At 38.8% G+C, this 21,871-nt stretch overlaps 1 protein-coding gene across 1 annotated transcript in view; it reads right to left on the bottom strand.

Annotated features, from left to right (window-relative positions):
- Positions 1 to 4,098: 4,098 nt before the first annotated feature.
- LOC114658162 (junctional adhesion molecule A-like) overlaps positions 4,099 to 21,871 on the bottom strand; it is a 47,358-nt gene continuing 29,585 nt past the window's right edge. The window contains exons 4-10 of the mRNA XM_028810244.2: positions 18,116 to 18,262; positions 15,959 to 16,161; positions 10,296 to 10,398; positions 10,069 to 10,176; positions 8,308 to 8,329; positions 7,951 to 7,993; positions 4,099 to 4,665 (exon numbers count right to left, since the gene is read on the bottom strand). Coding sequence (XP_028666077.1) covers positions 4,630 to 4,665; positions 7,951 to 7,993; positions 8,308 to 8,329; positions 10,069 to 10,176; positions 10,296 to 10,398; positions 15,959 to 16,161; positions 18,116 to 18,262 — 662 coding nt within the window. The 3' untranslated portion in view covers positions 4,099 to 4,629. The remainder of the gene's footprint in view (positions 4,666 to 7,950; positions 7,994 to 8,307; positions 8,330 to 10,068; positions 10,177 to 10,295; positions 10,399 to 15,958; positions 16,162 to 18,115; positions 18,263 to 21,871) is intronic.

The raw sequence follows: 21,871 nt of genomic DNA, 5'->3' as shown, positions 1-21,871 counted from the left end.
ATCCCTAACAGTAAATACAAATGTAGACCAGAAAAGCACACAGTTAATTCAGATTAACATTATAATGTTCAAAATATTAAACATGCCAATACGACAGCAAATCAGGATATGGTAATCCACACCATACATCGTGATAGAAGTAGACATTCAGTCACTCAGATGGCGCTCTTCTTACGTTGTCTTAACCTTCTCTGCACTGTCTGTGAGCCTCGCTCATGATGGATGATTTGGTTTAGTTTTATATTTTACAGTTTTATTTCATACCCTTTGCTTGATTGCCTTTTTTGTATGTTGTGGTTTGGACAGGTGTGAATTTGATAGGTTTTCATATACTATAATACTTTGTTATCTAAATATGTTAACATCTACCCATGCTTCCATTTTGTTTCTTTAACTGCAACAGGACAGGACAGGGTTTATTTAGTACATGATATCAGAGGTCAGCAGGTATAAGGGTCAGTGTATCCAAGGTTGTGGATAAAAAAACCTTAAACAGAAGCACAAGCATGTTGTTTACAAGACTTTCTGATTACAACTTAAAGCATAGTTTACTTCCAGGTCTTGATGGCTAATTGATTTCACTGTTCTAGTTAAAATGAACCATGCTATACTACATTTCATCTGCCGATCCTTTCTCAGAGATCTGCCTTGTGTTCTCTGTGACAGCACCAGTTTTATTGACATTATATAGTTATTACCTTTCAGGGTGGATTTAAAAAAAAACGCTTTCCAGTTCGACAGCAAAATGAGCTCCCACAGCCTCACACCCTGTAGCCAAGCACCTTAGTAAATCCCAAAACTCTTCTTTGTAGCAGCTGCATTTGATTTAAACCGGTTCTTATCTCTTTATTGGAGCACTGCCAAGTTACACAGCAGCATTCCCAAGACTCTCTGGACTTTCAACATGTCAGTCTTTTGACATTTCTCACTTGAAATAGAAAGCAGAATATTCAGGAAATTCTTATCTGCATACAAAGCAAATATAACCCAAGGTACACAATGCTTATAAAATAGCAAGTAGTTACAACATAGAAAAGTAATAGGGTCTTGCGTAAAAGACCTCAAGTTACATTTTAAGTCACTCTGAGAAAAGTTGTGCCTTCATGGACTTAACTTAGGGTGATGTTTTTCAGCCAATACAATTTAATTTCCACATATTTTCTGTTGAAAACAGTGAAGTGTGTATTTTTGAGAGTCTTTTGCAGAAAGACATTGTCATAGTTAACCAAATGATCCTCCTCAACACTTGAAATTGTCAGACCACTGTTTTTGCATCCTAGGCGTCTGCCTTTTGCTTTCACCAGACCTGGCCCCTCTCTGATGTCCACAGGCTTTAGTGCGCACCAACAGCAGCAGCTGCTATTTGTCATTTTTTATTACAACTCCCTGCCATCACAAGCAGAACATTTTGCAGATGTTCTGCACTTAAAGCAGTGTGCATGCTTTTGAAATTCACGGTGGATAGAAGGTTTTGACAAAAAGAAATCTTGAACCCCGGTCTACTTTAGAATCCACACACCCACTTGTGATTAATTCTCAACATGAGTTAATAAGTTGATTAAAATGCAATGCACAAGGGCTAGATGGTATGCATCTGGAGCCAAGGCCAGTAGATTATTAGCACTCGGGCTGCAAAAGTGCGACTCATTTACATCCCTACCTACCAATAAAAAATAACCACAAGCTTTCTACTAATAAGCCCAGTGAAACTAAGAAATGTTTTTTTTTTTTTTTTAATTAATATATTTTTTAATTGTTCCTTTTTGGATTCTCCTTTGTCAGTGTCAGAGCTAAAGGAAGCAAACAGAAGTCAGGCCAGTTGGAATTAGTATCATGGTTCGGTCTACTCCCTGGGATCAATTGTTTAGCTCGCTTGCCATCCCTTCAACCCAAACATTTATCAATGAATTTGACGTCAATAATTTTCCTGCCTGAACAGGACAAAGACCCCAAAACTGAGTTACTGCTCAATTTCTTTGATGAATTGATAGCAAGGGTCTTGCTTATTGCTTACAAACTGTCATACATTCAAGCAATGTTATGCAGCTGATATGTTTTTTTCTTTATTCAATTGATAATGTTTTTAAAGTCTTTAATAGCTTGTGAGGATAAAAGTAGTAAATGAGAAGGTATTCATCCATATCAGCTAGATTTTTCTCTTGCTGATTCCGGTGCCAGGTTTATAAATACAGTAATCCCTCCTCCATTGCGGGGGTTGCATTCCAGAGCCACCCGTGAAATAAGAAAATCCGCGAAGTAGAAACCATATGTTTATATGGTTATTTTTATATATTTTAAGCCCTTATAAACTCTCCCACACTATTATAAACATTTCACGCACAATTATACAGCATAAACCCTTTGTATTCTCTTAGATATTAGGTAAGATTCGTTGAAATTATGTATGTAACCAGTTTACATACAGTAAAACCTAAATATTATTTTAAAGATATCGAGCGTCCAGCATAAACCCTTTGTATTCTCTTAGATATTAGGTAAGATTCGTTGAAATTATGTATGTAACCAGTTTACATACAGTAAAACCTAAATATTATTTTAAAGATATCGAGCGTCTCCGATATCACATATGTTACAGCCATTACGACAGACAGGCCACCAGCAATAAATACGTACAATGCAAGAAAAATTGTATACAGTAAAATGTGTGTACAGTGACACTAAACTATGTACATGTAATAAGTACTGTACGTAAATAATTAATTATGGTTACTCACCAACAATGACACGACAACTTGTCCGATAATGATGAGTTTAATTTTACTGCACTACAAAGGATAGCGTTACAGCTCTTCTAAAGGAGCCTCTTCAGGCGACTGTTTAGCACCGCCGTTGTTCTTCTTCCATCACTCTTCAATCCAAATCTCTAAAGCAGATTCCATCCAGACTACTGCCTTATCACGTCCACTTGCAACTCGTTTTGCACCCTGGTTAAAGGACACTGCGGCCGTAGATCTTATATGCTTTTCCTCCTTTTTAAATAAAAAGAATTGTGGACTCATTGATGCTGTAATAGTGTCCTGCAGTGGTGTAGCTGTTTCCTTCCTTCAACATATCCAAAACTTTTACCTTTTCTGCAATCATTTGCAACTTCTGTTGGCGCTTGGACACGGCTCCTGCAGCAGTAGCAGTAACGTGCGTTAATACTGAATGAGTGAGATTAGACTTCCTGGTTAATGCAGCACTCTGTTGCTGAGCCAATCAGCAGCACACAGGAACTTAACCGAAGGCTCTGATTGGGTAGCTTCTCAGCCATCCGCCAATAGCATCCCTTGTTTGAATTCAAATGGGCAAATCAACTGAGGAAGCACACGTACTGTAGACCGCAGACATCCGCGAAGCAGTGAAAAATCCGCGATATATATTCACATATGCTTACATTTAAAATCCGCGATGGAGTGAAGCCGCGAAAGACGAAGCGCGATATAGCGAGGGATCACTGTATGATTAAAATGCTTTATTTATTCCCTCCAACAATAAATCTTTACCAATTCCGATTTCTCAGCCCCAAACCCCTTTTTCTACTTCAGCTACTCTAACGTACCACAGTCCAGGAATCTGCAGTAACACCAAACGGGCTGGGTATTCAATCCAAGTGCAAGAGTTATAATGCAGCAGCACAAAATGTTGTCTATGTGCACCACTAGAATGCCACATTTTAAGGTAAAGATACTAATAGTATTTTTTAGAGCAAACACCGCAGTCTTTCAATTTGTTGGTGATTAGACCAAGTTGATAGAAGTGTAGAATTCATTCACTAGCTGAGAAAAGAATAACCAGTGCGGGGTTGGGGGGGGGGGAGAATGGGGAATATGGTCCTCACAGAAGCCAAAATGGAAAGTAAGAGAGAGACAACTTATAAACAGAGAAGGGCAGCACCAGGATGGGGTGATAGTAGAGAAAGGTAGTCAGTGCAAAGCGAGTTTGTTTCAATCATTTTAAAACAAGGATGAAGGAATGTGATCACAGTATGGATGCAGACATTTGAGGTGAACAGAGAAAGTAAAAACAAAGTGTTTTGTCAGCCCCTAATATTTGACTCTAGTTTTACCTAAAGGAGGAGTAAAAAAAAAAAAAAAAAAAAGTTCACAAAAATTTTATTCTTCGTTGTTCCATACAATTTATCTTCCACAGTTTACAGAAATAAAAATTGCACAAAAAACATTTGCACTTTCCCAAATTCTTCCATTTTAAAAAATAAAAATGGCATGACTACACTTATCTTCACCAACACTTTACTTTGGCACAGGTGTGTGCCAATAAAATCTAGCAAGTAAACTGTTGCCAGCCAATAACAATCATATTTTAAAAACCATGTGCTGTATAAATCACACTACCATTAAGTTAAACAAAGCTGGCTACAAGTATGTCCTAAAAATCAGTCATCAATAGACTAAGAGCGGTAAATCCATACCTGGAAAAAAAGACAAACATACACAAACAGAAAACCAAATTGAATTACCAAAATATAAAACAAAAAGCATCAAATCAAAAACTGAATTTCAAGAAGATTTCTTCAAAAATAGTTCTTTAAAAAAAGTTTAAAAAAAAATGAAGTCCATTCTTACAACAGATGTACATAAATATCTCCATGCTGTTTTGTAGGGGAAATCACACAACAAAAGATGACTTCTGTTTGAAATCCAGCTGGAAAAAAAGAAGAAACGAGAGAGAGAGTCACAATCAGCAAGTGCTTCCACGTACCTGAACTTTTTCAAGCTGTGCTACTTGACTCAATATTTGGCTACCCACTTCATAATGCCCTCAAAGTCTAAAATACTCCTTAGCAGAGAGGAGAGATGGAGTGCTGGGTGCGGCCAACAAAAAGGGTGTTAGTATATTACGATATGCCTAGACATGCAGTGTTTCTACAAAGTAAAAATTATCGCTCTATTTCTGAGAAATGGCTCACCACACACACACTGGAAGCAATATCAATCACCATCTGAGCACCACTTTATCCGTTTAGCCTTTTTTGAACAAAGTTAATCCAGTCAGATAGTATAATCTGCATGTTGGCTGGTTTGCCAACTGCCTTGCGCCCTGCGTTGGCTGGGATTGGCTCCAGCAGACCCCCGTGATGCTGTAGTTAGGATGTAGCAGGTTGGATAATGGATGGATGGTTTGCAGATCTACTACTGCAATGTAATTACTTGCATGTAAACTAACAGCCAAAGAGAAAATCAGCATTTTTCAGAGGAACTAGGCTTGAACATCACACGGACTGTGCAGTGTGCCAAATCACATCATCAGACTATGAACTCAAATGATTGAGGACTCAATAAGCCAGGTTCAGAACCATATTTCTAGGCTGTAGTGGGTTATGAACATCTGAAAAAAGCAGACTATGTGGCTGTAATATACCCCCAAAAATATGTAGCGAGAGTTCCGTATGCTACCAGATGTTACATTTACCTGCTTTCATAAACACAGTGGAAGGGGTTTACATATTTGCACGCAAACGTCTTAAAAGTTATGGATGATACTGCTAAGGAAGACCCCAATAATTCACATGCATTAGTGGGAGGTCCTTTTACAGATCACTTGTATTGTTACAAACTCAAAATGTACAAAGGTAAATCAAAAATTAAATGCAATTTGAAAATTACATGGTAACCACAAACAATCGAAGCTGACGCACTACATTTGCAATGGCTTATGGGTAGTTCAAATGTGCACAGAACTCTGCCATTAGTCTAGTTGAAGCCAAACTCAAATGAACATGGATACTCCAGTGAGGGATTGAACCACTGTTGAACAAGGCACCATAGTGACATTTTTTCGGCAGAGGGAGTGAAACCTGCTGAAATTCACAGTAAGATGTTGGCTACATACGCAAGTCAAAACAGCATGATTCAAAGGTTTACGAATGGGTAGAAAGGTGAGAATAACAACAAGGGTAACCAATGAAGCTCGATGTGGTCGAGCATCAACATCTCTCTCACACACACACACACACACACACACACACACACACACACCAACATGGCAAAAGCCTTCATCAGAGAAGACAGACTGATTACGTTGTCTGCCGTTTCTGCACATTTCATTATCAGCTATACATCTCTACATGTCATAGTGCATGATGACTTGCGGTACCATAAAGTTTGCGCAAGATGGGTACCCAAACAGCTTACCGACCTGCACAGGCTAACATCCTGAACTTCAGCAGGTTTTAATCCCTCTGCCCAAAGAAATTCCACTATGTTACATTGTTCAACAATGGTGCAATCCCGCAGTGAAGCGTTCATGTTCATTTGACCTTGGCTTCAACTAGACTAAACGGGGGAGTGCTATGCTTGTTCGAATTACCCATAAGCCATTGCAAACTTGTATTGCATCAGCTTCTATCTGTTGCTGTTACGGCATCATTTTCTAATTGCTTTAACTTTTCGATTTAACCTTGTGCATGTTCGTGTTATCCAACTGTAGCATTGTGAAAACAAACTGCTGTAATAGTGAATAAATTGTTTTGTATGAGATGGAGGAGCTCTATATTTGAATCAGTTTAGGAATGACAATTTACTACCACATCAGGCTGGTAGTAAATTTATAAAATTTGTATAAAAATCAGTCCTAGTAAAGGCAAGTGTTTTCACTTCTACCTTTCGTTACAACTCCACTTCTTGAAGTGCTGTACATAGCCACCATGTTACTTATAAACTAGAATGTTAATTTAAACTCTCAGCTAATACACTGTCTGTTCTTAGTTATATATAAATGTCTTGTTGAGTTTAACTAGCACTGCTAATGGCAAATTTGTACAGCGATTTTCAGGAGAGGAAGACAGAACGTGAGCTTTTCTTTCAGCTGCTCCCATTTAAAAGCTGCCACATTGATCATCCATCTCCATCTATCCGTCTTTTATGTCATTTTCTGCCACTCGGACTGCCTTCATGTCCTCCCTCACCACATCCATAAACCTACTTTTTTTGGTGTTCTTTTCCTCCTGCCTGGCGGTTCCTTCCTCAGCATTATTTTCCCAAAGTTTTGAGCTTATAATAAATGACTAATCATGGTACTGAAGTGTAAAGGTGCATGTTGATTAGCAAATTCATTCTACACAACAGTAATAACCTTAGAAATCTATAAGCAACATACAGCAATGCTTCTGCATGTCTGCAAAGAAGCTACAGTTATTTCAGGTAAAAGTTATAGATTTTCCAGAATGAAAACTTGAATGATGTTCCATGATTAGGAAGAAATGCAGCCACCAGATACTTTCAAGTGTGAATTTCTAGTGGTATGGACCAGGAATTGTCACAAACAGCAATGTTCGAGTATAAGCCCTAAGATTTCCTGTGTCTAAAGTGTACTTTTTCAAGAATGTCAGTTCTTTATAACCATAACTGGCAGATTTATTCGTATTTTTTCTCTCAGGTTTGCCTTTTCCAACATCCCTGGTATTCTCCGCATGTTCTGGGAATGTCCATTGTTCTATTTCTGGTCTTGTTACCAGCTTTGCCTCGCTATCTGTGTCTGATACTGGCTACTTTTATCCCTTTCTCTCCCCATCCATTTCTTTTTGTAATTACAACAGCTCTCTTATCACTTTCCAACTGATCACATGCAGAGGTTTAGCCTTAGGTTAAGGTACATTATAATGGAGAATTTAAATGTTCTCCCTAGGTTTTTCAGGGGTTTTTTTTATCCACTAGTGAAAAGCATGCTGCTAGCTAGGCTGTCAAATCTAATTTGTCCAGTTATAAATGTGGAAAGTTGTGCTTCTGTGCATCATGTCATGGACTGTTGTTACACACCAGTGAATTTCCTGTCATAGATTGTTTGTTGCATCATTTGCACATTCCAATCTATGATATATGTCTTAAATCATAATTTAAACCTGGCTCTCATCTTTTCATTACTTCCAAAGGTCAAACATAAAACAATTGCATAGTTATTAAACATCAACAAAAGGAGTAAAATACTCACATCATCTGCCGCAGGAGGCTGTCTGTAATCTCCCTTGGGTTTGCTAATAGAAGAAAGAGGACAAAAGAGAACATGGTCAGCACAAGTAGGGGCTAACTCAGTGAAACTAATTGAGAGTGACACACAAAGGGTATTTGGGGCATCTTCCATGTTTGTTTACAGGTTATAAAAGCAAATCAACAGTCTTTTGCATATTTTGTAGATGGCATAGTGATTCTATTACTAACAATTACATACCCTACCCTATATACATTTTTTTTTTGGGTGTTGGTCCACATCACTGGACAACCAAAATCAGCACAACCACCAGCAAACAAAACGTTCAGAAGTACTTCAGGGGCAATTAGCAAAACTTACCTTTGACTTTTCGCTTTCATATCTAGGAGGAAGAGAGGAAAAAAATATCAACAATATTGAAATAATACTGTGTGCAAGGCAAGCAACAGTACAGAAAATGTCCAAAAAAATAAAATGCAAAATAATATGGTTTCCAAAAAACAAACCCCGTTTTCGTACCAGAGTTTCTAAACCATCTGGGATGAAAGATCACCTATCCTTAGGAACTACACTGGTAGTCTTATTGCTAGTTTTTATCCCCTTCACTCCTGAAAACAAAACAAACTCTACATATGGAAGGCCATTGTGTGCATTAAGGTTAGTCAAGTTCTCCTAAACGTTCATGAAAAAGTTAAATGCAGCATATAGTTTTAAGTGTACAGTGTGTGCCTTATGTATGCAACTCAGTTTTTTCCATTGCTGAAGATGTCCAGGACCCTGAATGTAAAGGAGGAGGAGATATTTTTTGTTTCGTCTAGAATGCACTTAGCTTTAATTCAGTGAGTTTCTCTGCCCAGTTTCTATTGTCTCAAGTTTAATTTGCAACGTAATGATAGGAAATGAATACAGTGGCAAGTCTCACAAGCACATTAGAGTTCGAGCTTTATGTCCATTGATGTAGAATTAGTTATGACATAAACCAAACTTATTTACATGTTTTGGTTACTTCTGCATAATGTCACTACACTCAGAATGTTGTTTCAACATAAACCCTAAAACTTTTGCAGAGTTCACATGTGAAAGACCCGTCTCACCCATTTTGTATCTGTATTTAATGTTCCTTTTATACTGTATGTATCACTGTACACTTGTCTATAGTAAACTATTTTCCTATTCATCCCCCCCCCCCCCCCCCATTATTGAACATTGACTTGATCTTTACAAACTATCAAGTGCATCTTTTGAGCAATATTTTATTTTTTTACTATTTTTGAGTACAGCATGATAATGCAGTGTGGAATTCGTTCTGGATACCCCAGTTTTCTCACACATTATGAAAGACACATGATACTGTAGTATTCATAATTGGCCCCGGTGAAGGCTGGCGACCATGTCCAGGAGCTGATCCTTGCTATGTTACCATTTAGTGATTTCAGGATAAGCTCTGTCCCATGACTCCAAGTTTGATTAATCAAGCTAAAGTGTGTTGTGTAAAAAGTATTTTTATATTTCTGAAAGATGTACAAATTAGAAATTATGTGACCAAGCACTGACCCTTGGTGGTGCATACTCTCCTACATATTTACTCCCTATAATTACTGTGATGCTATCCTATGGAGCCATTGCTGAAATATTTGCTAATACGTTATATTTAATATCTTTTGATTACTTCAGCTTTACTGGTAAAATTCCACCAGGCTCAGGATTGTTCTTGGACAAAGTGTTGGGCAAGGAAGTAGTAATTGGATGAAAGCATTGCTTTGGTTTTTACTTTCTCTTCCAGGAAATGTTCCTCACTGAAAATATGGCCAGTTTCAATTGACAACAATTACATCATTATATTTACTACATCCACACTTATTTAAAAAAAAAAAAAAAAAAAAAAAGTCATGTCTGTCCAGTTGCTAGATCTCTAACATTCCACAGATGGTGCATCACAAAAACTTTCAGTAATAAAATGTATTGCACTTGACATTAACAAGGCTTTTACAAATCCCTCACCAAATGGCATATAAAGGAGACATAAGTGTTGCATGGTACACTGCCAACGTGAATGCCAAGACCTACATTGATTACTTATATTTTAACCCATCGTACACGAGTAGTACAATAAAAACTCACCTGGAAGATATCCTTTACGATGGGCATACCAAACTGCCAGTCCAATTAACGCAATTGTTAATAAAATTATTATCACAGCCGCAACAATTCCACCAACATTAACATCACCTAAAAATAAACAAATCAATTGATCAATCAATAAAACCTTGAATTAATGTGTTCCCTGTTTGATCTTTTTCTCATTAATGCCCATATCAGCCCAAGGCACACATGTTGGTTCAACTTACGAACTTCCATCCTCGCGGCTCCACACTGAGTAGGAGGTCCAATGCCATTGCTTGCTTGGCAATAATAGTCAGCTGTATCAGCTTTTGATACAGGGTTGAAAATCTGTAAACAAAAATGAACAGTTGTCAGGTACGACCAACAAAGACGTACATTATGTATAGAAATTTAACAGGCTGCTTTGACTTTAGTAAATAAAGATGTGGTCTGCCTGACAAAATTCATTTCAGGCACAGTGGTAGACACCCACATTTTTGTTAAATACATTACACATAGGATTGGCTCCAGCAGACCCCCGTGACCCTGTGTTCAGATTCAGCGGGTTGGAAAATGGATGGATAGACATTACACATAGCCTTAAATCTGTGTTATGGCTACACAGACACTGGCCTTGGTTTTCACCTTTCCTTCAAAACTACCCTGGTGTTTTTAACACCTAAAACAGACTTTGAAAAAGCTCAGTGTGTTATAGTATGGATTATTTAAAAGATAAATAAATGGGAAGTTTTGGACACAGATTCTAATCATGCTCCAGTTGTTTCATGCTTATTACATGGCTCTTTCCAGATTGTATACTACTAATTACATCTAATTCCTGACTGATCACCCTTCATGGAATAAACCCATATTTGCCATGGTGATTGTTGCGTTGCTTACCCATATGCATCTAAATGTTTGCTTTTCACATTTGCCACTGCCATTTTTGTGTAAACACAAGATACAAATGAATGTCTAGCATGGAGGACACTTCTTCCTGCTTCTGTAGATGTGTGGCATGCCAAGTGTATGCAAACAGCTATGTCATTATGCATTTTTGGTCCTTTTAGCACAGGTGGAAATACTTTTGCAAATGACAGGAAAAATGCTAGTGTGGGCTGAGATGGCGGTCATTTAAAGTAGTAGTGTGGACGTAGTGGTTCAATCTTTTTGGCATATGTCTCTGCCCATTACTTTTTTTTTTTCCCCCCATTTTGAACCATATGGCTTCTCTCCTTATTTCTGGAAGTTCTGCTTTTAAACATTACTTTCAAAGTTGCCACCTTCTCATTGGACAAAATTCTTTGCAATCAAGCCCTTCACCTAACAGTTCGCTTAACACAGCAAAACTGGGAGCCAACCTCTTCATATTTACAGTGCCCTCCCTCACAAAGGCCTGCCTGCTTCTTAATTTGCTTCCTTAAAACACAGTTATTCTATATTTAGTTGAAAGTTAACATTTTTATATATTGCAGTTCTCTGCCTTACAATACTGGCCTCTAGTAATTTGTTACATTTATTTATTTAAATTGCAAGGTTACTGAAGGTTTCTAGAGTAACATGGGTAAAAGAACAGCACACAACATAAATAGTAGTTCATATTATACAAAATTTCCAAATCCAAATTTAACATTTTATCGATTTTATTAAAATCAAATAACATTCCATACAAGCAAATCAAGTTTAACAAAACTAGGTTTAAAACAAATCAACCCCCACCCATGAGAAAGAGTTAGGCCAGCAGAGTAAAACTTTAATAGTGAAAATATGTAAAGAAATGAATACGAGACGTGACTTTTTCAGGGAGATACTTTCAAGTTCAAGACAAGACTTTGTGCCAAGAGATTTAACCATGCCCGGGACCGGAAACAATACAAAGAGTAGATGACAAAATACAATGTCGTAAAGAATTCAAAAACGTTCTTGCAATACACATGCACAACAGGTTAAAGATAATGAAAGTACTAAAATTCAGAAGTCTCAAAAAATGATAGTAAAGATCACATTAGCGCAAACAAATGAAAATTATTGCTCGGTGAAATAACAGAACAGCGAAAAGAGATCGAATATATTGTTCGGATTTAAACTTTAAGTCAGACACTTGTAGATCATCTAATTCGTGTTGCCATCAGGGAAAAGTAGTGCTTCTTCTTAATGAAGAGGCATGTCCGCGAGAATTAAAAGATGTTATTTGGTGAAAGTGAAATACACATTTTTTAAATACAGTATGACAGTTATTAAATACTGCACTATAATAGAGTGGCACTCTGCCCAGGGTGGGCTCTTGCTCTGTACTTAAACACCAACCCAAGCACTTAAATGAATTAGGCAGTTAGGAAAAAAGGGTAGATAAATTGATAAAGGAGGATGAGATACCATTAATAATGTTTGTGCATTGACTGTGTATGTTTAAAATCTATTTTTGTTTAAATGGTATTTGGGATTTTTTTTTTTTTTTTTAAAGAAACACAAAAGGACAGGACTTTACAGGTCTTCTAAAAACCGGAACATCACTATATCTGAAATAATCTCTACACAACATCAGTACAGATTCAGAATTTGGATAGCGCCATCACTGTGGCTTTCCATCAGATCAGCCATTAGTTCCATCCATTCATCTTGCAAGTAGGTTCCAAGGTCCCAAGTAAGACAAACCAAAATCAACCAGACATGTCATGAATGACACCTACCCTTCATATTTAAGATGGCACATTTTTCTTGTGCAAAGCTGGCGTGGCTTTTTACTTTTTTTTTTAATGCAGAACCATTACCTTGTAGTTTTTGCTACACAGCAGTAATGGGACAGTCAGGTACCAAGAAGTACTTAACAGTGTAAGTGGAGATTTTTTTTGAATACTTTTTAATACACGACAAATGAGAAGGTAGCCAAATACAGCAGACTGCGTACAGTGTGCGCAGTCTTACATCATTTTTAATGGGCAAACCATAATGCAGTTAAACTGGTGCAGGATTGTGTGTGTATATATTTATTATATTATATTATATTATATTATATATACATACATACACACACACACACACACACACACACACACACACACACACACACACACACACACATACATACATACATACATACATACATATACACACACACACTTATTGTTCTAATTGGATAAGAAATTGGGGCGGAAAGTCCATTCCAAAATTTTTCAAAACAGGTGCACCAGTCAGACATGTGCTAGCTTTGCAAGTGGAAACAATGACTTAAGAAATGTAGTCGGGTACAGACAAATTTTGAACAATTTGACGGTTTAGGGGAAGCTGTTCCAAATAAAACTCTGGTACTAAAACACAACGTGAATGTGTTACAACCTCTTTTAGACACAAGACGTCTATGGATGCCGATATGTTTAAGCCTACAACTAGCCAAAGCACCATTACTTCATTCATTAATGCTAAATGGAAGTGTGAAACTATTAAAGTGGAAAGAACTATGCAGCTAGTAGTTGTAACAGTTGCAAAAGACATGCTGTCACTTAACTTTGTAGAGAGGGAGGGCTTTAGGTAACTTGGGCATCATATTGAACCCCAGTACAGTGCACCCTGCCAAAAAACCTTAGCTACCAGAAGAGAAACTTTATGCAATGAATGGATCCCAGACTTTCCATGACGGTTAAGTGTTGCTATCACTACTGACTCATGAACCACTCCAACCACCAATTCTTGTGTTACAATTACATATCACGAATGAGGCACTCAGAATGCAGTACTAGAAAGGCACAGCTTTGATGAAAGGCAAGGTTTAGTGTTGTGTGTCAATCCCAGACAGAGGAAAGAGAAAAATGGTTGTCAGCACCCATGAATGTGGTAGCTTATGTTCATAAAGTGAGTAACATGGTTTGAGCAAACTATGGGAGTCAGTACCATGCTTCCCCCACACACTCCGGCTTGCCATGAATGACTATTTCAAGCTTGACAGCATAAACCATGTGATATTTACAAGCAGCAACCTGGTAGCCCACTTTTACCACAGCACAATAACAACAGTCATACATTTAATTGCAGTGTGCCGCAGGAGTATTGGGTACTGAAAACCACATGTGCAATTCAATGAGGCATCCCATCAAAAACAGGCTCCTCACCAGAACGTCAATATTTAGGATGTAGAGTCCAAGCAAGTGACTGATTTCAGAGTCTCCAAAATGGTACATAAGCACAGTGGGCCCACAAGTTGCTGGAAAGATATCACTGGTGATGGCATTATTATATCTGAAACATAAGCATCCTAAGTTTCTTGAGCCAAAAGTACCAACTAAGTGCGAGAGAGAAACTGAAGTAGCTTTGTGACATGCTTCCCAATAAACACCATGATGAAGACAAATTTTATCAACCGCTGGATTATCTGCACACTCCCCTATCAATGGAGCATGAAGATAGATTCATCTTTTTAAGAACATGTAGCATAAACATAATGGTCCTTTTTTCTGAATTTTGAGTTAGCATAGTTTTACTTTTTCTCTCAAAGCATAATGTGCACATTGAGGAAACACTTTTATAGTAAATAAAGTAGTAAGTGAATAAACTACTACGATGAATAAATGAAAATACAAAAAAATATTAAAGATACACTTTACATCCGTGTGTTTTTTCTCTCTCTCTTTTTTTTTTTAAACAAACTCACACTCTCTCTCAGGCAGGATGGTGGTGCACTAGTAGCGCTAGAAGACAACCGGGGTTTCCATCCTGGATCCTCCCGGTATCTATATGGGTTTTCTCCCACATTCCAAAGACATGAAAGTTAGGTGAACTGGCGACGCTAAATTGGCCCCAATGTGTGGGCGTTTGTGTTTGCCCTGTAATGAACTGGCACTCTTGTCCAGGATTTGTCCTTGCCCTGAATCCTATGCTAGCTGGGTTAGGCTCCAGCACCCCATGTTACACTGGTGTGGATTTCTCTCTCTCTCTCTGTGACCCCACCTAAAAACCTCCTACCCCCTCCGGAGTTCTTTTTTGTTCTGCCAGATATTAGAATATGGATGTTTTATATTTTCTGATGCAGTGCTGGGGTAGTTAGCCAAAGTAATCCGTTGACTATTGCTCTCGCAGTGCAACTTGTTTTACTCATAACTTTGTGAAAAAGTAATAACATTACTGATGTAAATATGTACCAAATGGAAAGTACAAGGATGACACTCAAAATGTCCTTTCAGTAAGGAAGAAATGACCCATCACAGTGATTATGAATGTAACAGTTGAAGTAAACAGCATAACTAGCATTAGCACCGTGCCATTTCAAAACATACAGTGTGACTGCAAGCAAACAATTTTAGCTCACAGAAAAACTTAGTAAAAAAATAAATAAATAAATAAAACTGACTTAAATCACCCGAGTACTTGGAAACATGGAGTTGGTAAACTGTAAAATTCTTAATGTGGCAGTCAGTAGACAAGAGCGCTTTTTAATTGGGTGATCTTTCATACAATTATAAAATTTTCCCCAGACATTGTGCAATTTACTTCACTCCAAGTTGCCTTTAACTAGTTAGAATATTCTTTCAATGTGTTTTAGAAATGTAAACTATTAACTTTCAAATTACAGCTCATAAATCTATTAATAAAAACAAATCTAAAAATACAATCCTGAAGTAAAATAAACCATCTTGTAATGTCTTAAAATATCATAGGTCCAGTACGGATTTAAAAGTGTCATAAAATTAAAATGTACTCTATGCCTGTAATGCATTATAATATTTCAATACTTGAAGTAATTAGATTACAATAATCTGTCACTTGTACTATTACCCCAACTATGTTCTGATGTTAGGGAAAATTCTAAAATGTCATCTTTTTCAATTACCATAATTAGAGTATTCACTGTATGTAAAACCAATGCATGCTACATATTCACCGCTTTAGTAAAATTCATTCAGGAAAAAAAACTCACCAGGGTGCCTGCCTTTGAGTCCAGAATGTAAGAGGTGTTTTGAAAGGCAGGAATTTGACTGGGTGAAACTGGAACCAGAACATTGTTTCTATACCAGTTATATGTACATGGGGGAGAACCATCCTTATCAAAACAGGTCAGTGTAACTGTACTTCCTGTGGTTACCGAGGTGGGTATATAGCAGACAGGAGTTGATGGAGGCACTGGCAGGGACAAAAAAAAAAAAAAAGAGGGGTATTATAAACAGCCAATCAAAGCATCTGTTAGTCATGTAGTGGTCAGTCCCTATTTAACCTTTAATGGTCTATTTCAAAGCAAAGAACTACCACTGGCAAGATGTTTTCTTTCATGGTGTCCAAAAGGCTGCCTGTTCCAAACACAGATAATGACAGTCTTGTGCAAAAAGCTGAGAATGTTTGCTGAGCTTGATATGCTTATGCTGGCACACCATCGTGCCACTTTTAGAACCACTTAATATTTTTGATCTGGCCCATTCCCTCAGTTGCACACATGATCTGTTGGTGCCAGGTTACTCGATTTACCTACTGATTTTTATTTGTCTATTGTAAATGCAGGTGCACAACATTCTCTTAAGTAGAGACGATCACCAAATGGACTTCACACCAATATATAGCATCTGTCAACTTTAATTACAACATGCTCACAAAATGTAAAATTTAAACAAGCAGACAAGACAGCAGACTGCCGATCTGAGCAGCAATATAAAATTCATCACAAGCAGGTCAGGCTGTGACATGCTAGACCTTTAACCAAATTATTTTCTCAAATGCAAGCAGCTTCACTGCCACATATAGCATTAAAACTTCCAAACGAAAACTTTCTAGGCAATTCAAGAAACCAAGTCTGAGTGAAACACACTTTACCTAGTAGGCTTGCTGCTCATTAGGACACAAGAGCAGCTAACTTACAAGTACCAAAATTACACAAATATGGAACTCAGAAATATTTACAATTCATGCTACACTTTTCAAAATTTTAAAAAATGTTCTCAAACCAACTCCGTGTTGCAGAAGGGAGTCTATACTGGCATCACAAAGAACAAGGTGGGAAAAGAAACCAACCCTGTAGAGGGTTACCAGTCCATCACTGGAAAGAAAGGAAAGATTGTGACAAACAGGTAACATGTTAGGCATCCAGACTGCATGACCAAAATGCTTAGGGACGAACTTTAAAATATGTTTCGGTGAATGGCTTTACTTGTTCATAGTCACATTACAGAAATATGTAAATCAACTATACTGCCAGTGCTTTGCAAAGATGATGTCACATTATGCAACTTTTTGTCATGGGGTATTGTCAGATTTGTTGATTGCAGTCGATCATCACTGTACCAGGTCAAAATTACATGACTGAAAATAGCAGCCTAAGTCACATCTATTGACCAAGCGATCATCTTCCAGCGCAGTTATTATTGATCCTTTTTGTAATACCCATTAATGTGTTGCCTGAAAGAGCAGTGCTTTACAAAGGGTTATCCACTGCAGCAAGTTCGTCAGCAATCTTTGCCATTTATTTTTTTTCCATTCAGTTATGGTATATAAAAATGTGCGGCATCAGACAAATGAGCTTCTCTTCTGTTTGCGAGGTTCAAAACATGAATGATCCTCATTCCTTATCAATACATTTTATGCACCGAACTTCCACATGAGCATTCATTGGTTTTAAGCTCTCCGGTGTACACAGCCAGTCCCTCCAACTAATGGGAAAGTGAATCCTGTTTGATTTTATCCTAGCCAGTCGTAGACTAGATTATATAAATGAAGGCTTAGACTCGAAAACCGTAGAAAAGTCATCTAACATGATGAGGGCTTTAGCTGTTTGAGATTAAAGCCTCTGTTAAATACAGGCTTCTAATTTGTATCAACCTCAACATTTTTTGCTTCAGTTATAGCATCTGAAGCATTTAGTTCTTTTTACCTTAATTAATCCCCCCCCCCCCCCCCCAACTGGCACAAAACTTGTGTGAACTCAGGAGAATGGGCACAAGCTGACCACCTTGGAATATTCCAGATTTTGTATTACTTATATTGGCCACATTACATTTCTCAGTTTCCATATTTCAAAATAAACTTTCAATTAGCTGCATTTTTAGGAGGAGAAAAAAAAAAAAAAAAACACACACACAACACCTCTTACCTTCAACTATAAGATTAACTTGATCTTCCTGATATTGACCTGGTGAATCACCCACAACTTCACATGAATATAATCCTGTGTCTTGTCTTGTTACTGAATTAAAGCGCAAGTATCCAGGAAACCATGAAATACGACCAACATAGGCACCTGCAGATATGAAGGAGAGAAAAAAAAAAATACAAAAAAAGGACATAGAGTTAGGTGCTAGTCTAAAGAATTGGCATCATGCTGTCCTCACTGCTCAGCAGCATACTGCCATACTAACACAACATACGATTGTTGATAACCGAATGTACTGCGCCTCTAATTCATACTGAACCTTTGTTGTGAAATTACTGTGAATTTAATATAAATTGATAAAAGTGGACTGAAGGAATGGTTTGAAGAAAATGTATTTCCTTACAAGCAGAACAGTTTAGAAGGACCAATGTAGAGAGTTAAAAAACACAAGTGCAGTAGATTTTGTGCCATTCCTGAAGCATCTCTTATACATTAAGGTTTTTCTTCCTGGAATGGACCACCTCTGGGTTTTGAGACTACTGACAGGAGATCTGGAACACAAGCACATGTCTAGATTATTTTTTGGGCTAGTACATCCTAATTCTTTGGGGCTAGTGCTCTCTGCATTATGATTGAATTGTGAGGACAGCTTCACACATATTCATATTGGTTGGCAGAGGCACATGTCTTTAGTCTGGAATGCAGCATTGGAGCAGTAGATGGAAGTAATCCTCAGGTTGTGAACAATCAGACACAAAGACTGCCTTTGCAAAACATTGTAGTTGCTCTAACTTAACCTTTATAACTGATGTGTTTTGTGTTCATAGTATTCACAAGCATATCAAGTTAATAGTTTGTCATATTTACACATACAATCTAATCATTCTTGTGGTCACTGTGCCAGTATTCCTCTACTCTTTTTTACAATGGAAAACAAAAGAAAAAATAACTGCAGGATGGTGGAGGTATTTAATAATACTGCATGCTTTTTTAGGCATTCAGGACAGAGGGAGGCTGTAATCTAGAAATATTCTTTGCCGACAGGGAGGCTAGACTCTAGCAAGAACTTGAAGACATTGCTGTGCATAGTTTGAGACATCTGGTCTTTCCTCTGGCAACTGGCAAGCCATTTTGATTATAGCTGAGATGCAATGAGTGCAGGTCAGGTCATTAGTAATGGTCATCAAGAAATTTAAAGCTGCTGACCCCCTCTCAGCAGCATCCCTTCCAACGGAGATGCAAGTGTGGTTTGCTGTAGCAAAGTCTGGATATACACAGTCTTAGAAAAGCTTACTGAAGAACAGAAGTATCAAGGGATGGATGTTGTCCAGTTTTTCATAGGTTATGTTTTCTGACATCTAAATCAGATGGTTTCATAACTCTTGATCTCCGAAGTTGCTTCCCTTTGCCATTGCATCATTATTCTTCTATGTTTGGTCTCTCAGACACACAATATTTATGTTAAAATCTACGTGTGCAATTTCAGGACGTGTGACACTGCACACATTTAGATAGATACTTTATTAATCCCAAGGGGAAATTCACATACTCCAGCAGCAGCATACCGATACAAAAAACAATATTAAATTAAAGTAATAAAAATGCAGGTAAAAACAGACAATAACTTCGAATAATGTTAACGTTTACCCCCAACCGGGTGGAATTGAAGAGTCGCATAGTTTGGGGAAGGAACGATCTCCTCAGTCCATCAGTGGAGCAGGACAGTGACAGCAGTCTGTCGCTGAAGCTGCTCCTCTGTCTGGAGATGATACTGTTTAGTGGATGCAGTGGATTCTCCATGATTGATTGGGCGCTCAGCAGGCTCCTATCACTCCGCCACAGATGTCAAACTGTCCAGCTCCATGCCTACAATAGAGCCTGCCTTCCTCACCAGTTTGTCCAGGCGTGAGGCGTCCTTCTTAATGCTGCCTCCCCAGCACACCACCGCGTAGAAGAGGGTGCTCGCCACAACCGTCTGATAGAACATCTGCAGCATCTTATTGCAGATGTTGAAGGACGCCAGTCTTATAAGGAAGTATAGTCGCCTCTGTCCTCTCTTGCACAGAGAATCAGTATTGGCAGTCCAGTCAAATTTATCATCCAGCTGCACTCCCAGGTATTTATAGGTCTGCACCCTCTGCACACAGTCACCTCTGACGATCACGGGGTCCATGAGGGGTTTGGGCCTCCTAAAATCCACCACCAGCCCCTTGGTTTTGCTGGTGTTCAGGTGTAGGTGGTTTGAGTCACACCATTTAACAAAGTCCTTGATTAGGTTCCTATACTCCTCCTGCCCACTCCTGATGCAGCCCACGATAGCAGTGTCGTAAGTGAACTTTTGCATGTGGCAGGACTCTGAGTTGTATTGGAAGTCCGATATATATAGGCTGAACAGGACCGGAGAAAGTACAGTCCCCTGCAGCGCTCTTGTGTTGCTGATCACAATGTCAGACCTGCAGTTCCCGAGACGCACATACTGAGGTCTGTTTGTAAGATAGTCCACGATCCATGCCAAAAAGTATGAATCTACTCCCATCTCTGTCAGCTTGTCCCTAAGGAGCAGAGGTTGGATGGTGCTGAAGGCACTAGAGAAGTCTAGAAACATAATTCTTACAGCACCACTGCCTCTGTCCAAGTGGGAGAGTGATCGGTGTAGCATATAGATGATGGCATCCTCCGCTCCCACCTTCTCCTAGTACGCAAACTGCAGAGGGTCAAGTGCGTGTTGGACCTGTGGCCTCAGGTGGTGAAGCAGCAGCCTCTCCATGGTCTTCATCACATGTGACGTCAGAACAACAGGCCGGAAGTCGTTCAGCTCACTAGGACGTGAAACCTTTGGGACTGGGGTGGTGCAAGATGTTTTCCAAAGCCTTGGGACTCTCCCCTGTTCCAGGCTCAGGTTGAAGGTGCACTGTAGAGGACTCCCCAGCTCCGACACACAGACCTTCAGCAGTCGTGGCGATATTCCATCTGGACCCGCTGCTTTGCTGGCAAGAAGTCTCTTCAGCTCTCTGCTCACCTGCGCTGCTGTAATTGTGGGTGGGGATGTCTCTCCTATGCTGGTATCAGCAGAAGGATGGGTGGAGGGTGCAGTACTCCGAGGTGAGAGTGGGTTAGGGTGGTCAAACCTGTTAAAGAAGTTGTTCATTTGGTTTGCTCTCTTCACGTCTCTCTCGATGGTGGCACCCCGCTTCAACCTGCAGCCAGTGATGATCTTCATCCCATCCCACACTTCCTTCATGCTGTTATTCTGCAACTTCTGCTCCAGCTTTCTCCTGTACTGCTCCTTTGCCGCCCTGGCTGGATTCGGAGTTCCTTCTACACGTGCTTGAGCTCATGCTGATCACTGCCTTTAAAAGCCCTTTTCTTCTGGTTCAAAAGGCCCTTGATGTCACTTGTAATCCATGGCTTGTTGTTAGCATAGCAGCATAACTGTTCTTACTGGAACTACAATGTCCATACAGAAGTTGATGTAGTCAGTTATGTTGTTGTGTTTTTGCGAAACCTGGCTAAATAACACCATCCCAGATGCCAACGTGGAGCTACCCGGGTTTAGCACAGTTAGAGCGGACAGAGATGCAAGTACCTGTGGGAAGCACAAAGGAGGAGGACTCGCTCTCTGTTAATACACGGTGGTGTAACTCTGGACATGTTAACGTCAAAATCTCCACTTGCTGCAGGGATATCGAACTGTTGGCCGTAAGTTTACGTCCCTACTACTTGCCCAGAGAGTTTGGACATGTCATTGTTGTCATC

Source organism: Erpetoichthys calabaricus, chromosome 9 (assembly GCF_900747795.2).
Source record: "Erpetoichthys calabaricus chromosome 9, fErpCal1.3, whole genome shotgun sequence".
Classification (NCBI taxonomy): Eukaryota; Metazoa; Chordata; class Cladistia; order Polypteriformes; family Polypteridae; genus Erpetoichthys; species Erpetoichthys calabaricus.
Note: the sequence above shows the minus strand (reverse complement) of the source record. Positions and strands in the feature narration are given on the sequence as shown.